Here is a 5,524-nt window from a genome sequence, read left to right as displayed (position 1 = left end):
TTTTTTGTTTCACTTGTTAAATGTTTCTGAAGAAGTTAACCCAGCTAATAAACTGAGTTATTAAATAGTTGTCAATGAATACAGAATCTTAGATCTTTAAGGGTATTATCAGTATGCTTGTGGAGATAAATTAAGGCAATGCTGGTCCTTGAGGGCTCAAAGAGCACTCACAAATAATCTCTGAATTATTTAATTGAACAAATCATCTGCGCACTTGTTCCAGGGCATTAGAAAATGGAGGTTTAATGGTGAACTAGGCTACACAACCTGCTGGATCAGGGCTCTCCAGTACCTGGATTTTGTGGCCGAGGTTAATGCCAAGACAAACAGAAGAGTCATGAATTTGCCAAACACCAGCCAATTGACTCCCAGCCAAACGGAACCACAAGCTGTGTGGTTGGGTGAAACGCAAAGCAAGACGGAAGTATGATTAACGCAGGAGGGTGAGGTTGTCCACAAGAATCAGAATTCAGTGTGGATTTTTTCAGAGCTTTTCAATCCTGTGTCCAGCCACTATGGTGCTCTGTGCTCATAGCCTTCTGCCCATTTCAGTAGTTTCCTTCACTTGTCTAACTCAGACTTTTTGTCCTGCTGTTACTACCTCAGGGAATAAATCAGTATCACAATACTGTATATTTGGGGAAACAAAGAGAACACTATTTACACTCTATTTATTAGGTCTGTTATTAGGAGATTGCTTCTAAATGTTGTGACATCACAAGGGAAATGCAGTGTTGAGGATATTTTACGTACTGTAGTCTTTGTATAAAAGACCCACAAAGCCTGAGTTTCTGAATTTTATTTCTTGATGCAAATCATAATAAGAAATCATAGATTTGACTTGTATTTCCTTATTCAATAACAATCACAGATCCCTCTCTTCTTCCTAAGTACCTAGAAATAACTTTACCTGCTTTCTAGCTATCTAGATGCCACTCTGCAGCAGCGTATTTCTTCTGTTGCACAGTAGTTAACATCGGAAATAAACTATAATATCAGAGTGCTCTAGCTTGGGGGGGGAAACATTTATAAACTGAGGGTGGTGGTAAGTCTTTGTTATAGTGCAGGAACACAAATTAAGGTTTTACAAAACTCTTTTATCATTACAAAACCTTGCTTGAAGTACAGGAGCTAATCATGGGAAGAACATGTACTGTAGTTAAATTATTAAAATCACCCCCGGACCTATGGTTGTTGAATTAAGGTTAATCACTGAGCAGAAGTGCCAGCTCCATTCTCATCACTGCCTCTCAGCTGCTCTCTACCCCCTTATGGGCAGGGCGTGTTGAAAGAGCACCGCTCTCACAGTATGCAGACAAACCGACGGTTAACCATTGTCCCCTGAGGCACCCCTGCCGTTTGTACTTAAACACCTGCGTCCTCTCAGCTGCTTCTGGAGCCGCAGCGGTTCAGAAGCAGACAGAGCCTCCAGCGTCCGCGATGAGCTGGGTCCACTCTGTAGGCTGGTACCTCAAACCCAAACAAGTGGGGAAGATCAAGAAGCGGGTGCAGGAGATGAAATACCAGTCGTCCCAGCTGTCACGGATCGACCTGAGCCACAACGAAAGCGTTCGGCTAGCCACCGACGCGCTGCTGGACAGCGGACTGCGGGCTTACGAGGAGACGCTCACCGCCGAGGGGGAGGTCGACTTCCTGTCCCAGGCGGAGAAGGAGTACATCTTAAAGAGCGCCAAGGAGCCCTCACCGGCCGACGAAAGCCAGGCTGAGGAAGGGGAAAACCTGGGGGAAACGGCTGCTCCTACAGAGACATCTGTGACCTACTTCCCCACTCTCTCCGAGAGCGAAGCCCCTGCACTGGATTATGGCTGGCCGATGGCAGAGAGCAGATACTACCTGCAGGGGAAGCCCAGCGTGGAAGTTTATTTTCAGACGGACAGATCAAGGAGTATAAAAGACCTCGTTCGCGAGTATATCAGCAAAGCCACTACGGTAACTATGGCCTGCTGTTTTTATCAGGGGAGGTGGGGAATGTTGCAACACATTGCACAGCTGGTAGGTGAGCAACTTGGCGCAACCAAGAGACCTAAATGGGCGAAATGGCCTGCTCGCGTTTGTCACCTTCCTTCTGTGCTTCTGTTGATGGCAAGCTTTGCAGAAACAAGAATTGTGCACTGAAGTTCAAAGCATGCCACTGACAGGCACCTGCTTGGTGAATTGTTAATTATAATACCTGAACAGCATTACTATGTTTATCTTAATGGGACGCTCCTGAAAATCTATATTTGATTTAACTGTTGAGTGAAGCTCAGTGAGTATCTAAAGAGGGAACCAGGCCATCTTCAAACAGGTGGGTAGCTGCGTCAGCATGCGTAGGCTGCAAAGGAACAAGTAATAGGTTTATTCCATGCTGAAAAAAAGAAGAAAGAGAACACAACGTTTCGGCCGTGGAGCCTTCTTCAGGTGACACCTGAAGAAGGCTCCACGGCCGAAACGTTGTGTTCTCTTTCTTCTTTTTTTCAGCATGGAATAAACCTATTACTTGTTCCTTTGCATCTTCAAACAGTATTAGTGAACAAGAGGGGGAGAATACAGGAATGGGCAAATTTACTTCACTATGGGCAGAAGGAGACGGTGTGCACTATCTACAGTATGTGGAACCTAATATAAGAGGATACTGCCATGAAGCTTTAAAGCTTGTGTCTAGATCAAAATATACATGTTTACAGAGGACTGTAAAAGAAACAAGACAAAAAATACATCATACAAATTCTTTGAAAAACAACATTGAAACAAACCACCGTCATCACACAAATGTCCAAGGATGTTAGTGCCCATTCTGTTTCACAAGGGGAAAAATTTCTTCCAATTTTTTTTCCCATGTGCTTCCTCTTCAGGCAAGAGCACATCTAACCATTACATCATTTTCAAAGGATTTTTCATAGGCGTAGAGATGACAAAAGACATGGTCCAGCCAATGGAGCTATATTTCTATGAAGATCTTGAACTGATTTTTCATTCTTTAACACACTTTGATGAATGAACATAGTGGTGAAACCCCCACGATCTGACATCTATGATCTGTATGACAATTGCCTTCTTTTGGGATGTGTGTCGTTATTGTGCAGGTGCTGGCAATTGTGATGGACATATTCAGTGACGTGGAGGTGTTTTGTGACATTCTGGAAGCGACCAAAAAGCGCAATGTCTCCGTCTACCTGCTACTTGACCACATGAACCTGCATGTCTTTACTGAAATGTGTGAGAAACTGCAGATCAACAGTTCCTACCTCACAGTAACACATCTTTTATATTTCTTTTTCAACCCCATGACCTCTGTTTTAGAATTAAATACATGTCTATGGTAGTACATTATCAACAAAACGTGTGTTAAGGACTAAGATTTGTTCTTAAAGAAATTAAGAAGCATAAATAAATCAACACAAAGCCAACTCACATTTTGTCCTTTTCTCGTTCCACAGAGAATGTCTGTTCGTAGTGTGACCGGAGATGTATATTGTACCAAGTCTGGAAGAAAGTTCTCCGGTCAAATAAAGGAAAAGTTTGTCATTTTTGACTGCATTCATGCTCTTGCTGGGTCATACAGGTCTGTAGCAAGAGTCCAGTTTGGATCAGACTTTACAAATAAAGCCGAGTAACTCTTGACATTTGTCCTCACTGTGTAACTGTAAAAACTGTCCAAAAAGAACACAAAATCAAGGCAAGCATGACTTGATAACGATGAGTTATGTTTTTATGTTTTTGATGTCCAGATCTAGAGTATGACTAGCGAGGGTCATGCGAACTCAACAGAGTTTCCCACGATTTGTACTTCCAGCTTCACGTGGCTATCGGCGCAAGTTGACAAGAACATGGCGGTGCTGTTCAAAGGCAGCAGCGTGAAGCACTTCGACCTGGAGTTCCGGCAGCTCTACGCCGTTTCCAAGCCGGTCGGCGACTTCCCCGCGGGGGGCACACAGCTGCCCCCGGCCGAGGACGGCAGCATCGGCCATCAGTCCGACCCCCGCAGCGTGCTCTGCGGCTACAGCGTCCCTCCGCCACGTAGAGCGACGCGGAGGTATTCCGACGGGACGCCTCCGGTCACACTCGCTCACAGATTAAAAACCAACGCGCACAACCACACAGCTACGCCCAGGGAACACTGGAAGCCCCAAATACCCGACTTCAGGCTTCAGAATGCCCGACAGAGGTCCTTCTCCAGCGACTACACAGTGGGGGATACAGCACAGCCGCCACTCAACAACGTTTTTGGGATGATCCCAGGCCGACCCGACATCCAGGTTCCGAGACTGGTCTCACGTTTTCACTTCCTGAATAAACCAGACCTCATACCACTTTAGTTACACTCCCATTATAGAGCTTTGCGAAGCACTTCAGGCACAGAAAAAAAAAAAGTCAGTCCTCAGTCCTTGACTGAGCTGATAATTAAAAGAACTGAACAACGAATTCATCATTTCAAACGGACAATGTGTTGTTTTTAAATGGCATTTTTCCAGCACGCAGAGGAGACTTACAGTTTGTAACCTGTTACATTAATTCAATAAACCCTGAGCTCTCCAGCAAGATAGGTTAAGAAAACTCGCTCGCAAAGAAAACCTGACCAAGAGACTCTCCCATCCAGAAAATAATATGAAAACATTTTGAGTTTTAGAAATCCAAAAGCTATAATGACTTATCAAGTAGTATGTTAAGCATGAGTGTTTGCAATGTGAGTGGCTTGACACAATAAGATTTTTTGAGTTTTCCAAAAATGTAAACCCAGTGTTAACGTGCATTACAGGAGACTGCTGGTGGATGTTTATAGATATGCCACGGTGCTTTTTAAAAGACAGTAATTACATCACAGGAAAACAACTCAGATTTTCCTGTAAGACTTTCAACACTGCACTTTGAACCAGAGCGTATGCTTTGTGCCTTTCAAATTATTTGTGAAGCTTCTTGTGTTTGACATCCTCACACACTGCCACACCCCATGGAGTACTTAAATAACGTCTGCAGAAGTATAAATAGTCCTGGAAGCGTAACTGTTGATTGACTAATAAAATGTCACTTATTAAAAAGTATCAAACTTCATAATATTTTCAATCTGTTTACTTCCTGACTGTGGGCTGGAAGAGTTAGCCTAATGTGATATGGTGATTGTAGGACCCGACCTGACTTGGGTTTATTCCTGAACTGACCTGAGTGCTCTCTAAAATTGACAAATTGACATCTCAGGGTTAACCTTAGCAGGAATTGTGCCATGTGTGGAAAGTTTCTGTACGGGTTCTAACACATACTACCATGAATGAGTGCATAAGAGAAAGTGATTGGAGCCTTACTCAAGACTATTCTACCTGAACAAACAACCGGATTCAGAGCGCCAAGGGACACACACCTTGTGTGCACCTTCTTGGGTGTTCCCTGGAAAATCGCCTTTTTTGGCAACACATTAAATCTCACATCAAACCTTCAATGAACTGCGCTGTGACTTCTTGTTTCCTCTACACTGACCAAACCTAAACAAATGAGGTTTTACCAGTGCATCACAAACCTTGAGAATTAA

The 5,524-nt window shown here is 43.7% G+C and overlaps 1 protein-coding gene and 1 long non-coding RNA gene across 3 annotated transcripts; one reads left to right on the top strand and one right to left on the bottom strand.

Annotated features, from left to right (window-relative positions):
• Positions 1–1,164: 1,164 nt before the first annotated feature.
• On the bottom strand, positions 1,165–3,548 carry LOC148651087 (uncharacterized). Its single transcript, XR_015925654.1, has 2 exons — positions 3,416–3,548; positions 1,165–1,854 (listed from the first exon to the last, which is right to left on the bottom strand). It is a non-coding gene; the product is annotated as an uncharacterized LOC148651087 (long non-coding RNA).
• sack1a (scaffolding CK1 anchoring protein A) lies at positions 1,441–5,434 on the top strand. 2 transcript variants are annotated; one of them, XR_015925653.1, is made up of 5 exons: positions 1,441–1,950; positions 3,087–3,254; positions 3,441–3,565; positions 3,797–4,449; positions 4,544–5,434. XR_015925653.1 is itself a non-coding variant. In XM_088600959.1 (4 exons), exons 1-4 carry the CDS (start codon positions 1,441–1,443, stop codon positions 4,317–4,319), a joined length of 1,326 nt encoding a protein of 441 aa, XP_088457085.1. In that variant the 3' UTR covers positions 4,320–5,434. The 2 variants fall into 2 exon arrangements, 1 of the variants encoding a protein (XP_088457085.1); XM_088600959.1 differs by having other exon boundaries at positions 3,797–5,434.
• The last annotated feature ends 90 nt before the right edge of the window (positions 5,435–5,524 follow it).

This window comes from Lepisosteus platostomus, chromosome 12 (genome assembly GCF_059453375.1).
Source record: "Lepisosteus platostomus isolate fLepPlt1 chromosome 12, fLepPlt1.hap1, whole genome shotgun sequence".
In the NCBI taxonomy this organism is placed as follows: Eukaryota; Metazoa; Chordata; class Actinopteri; order Semionotiformes; family Lepisosteidae; genus Lepisosteus; species Lepisosteus platostomus.
The sequence above is the reverse complement of the archived record's forward strand: the minus strand, read 5'-3'. Positions and strand labels throughout refer to the sequence as shown.

Excerpts from the sequence above, each read along its gene's own strand:
- sack1a (XM_088600959.1), top strand. The coding sequence starts at position 1,441 with ATGAGCTGGGTCCACTCTGTAGGCTGGTACCTCAAACCCAAACAAGTG. Across the intron at positions 1,951-3,086 it reads ATATCAGCAAAGCCACTACG|GTGCTGGCAATTGTGATGGA; the intron begins GTAACTATGGCC and ends GTTATTGTGCAG. Across the intron at positions 3,566-3,796 it reads GCTCTTGCTGGGTCATACAG|CTTCACGTGGCTATCGGCGC; the intron begins GTCTGTAGCAAG and ends TTGTACTTCCAG.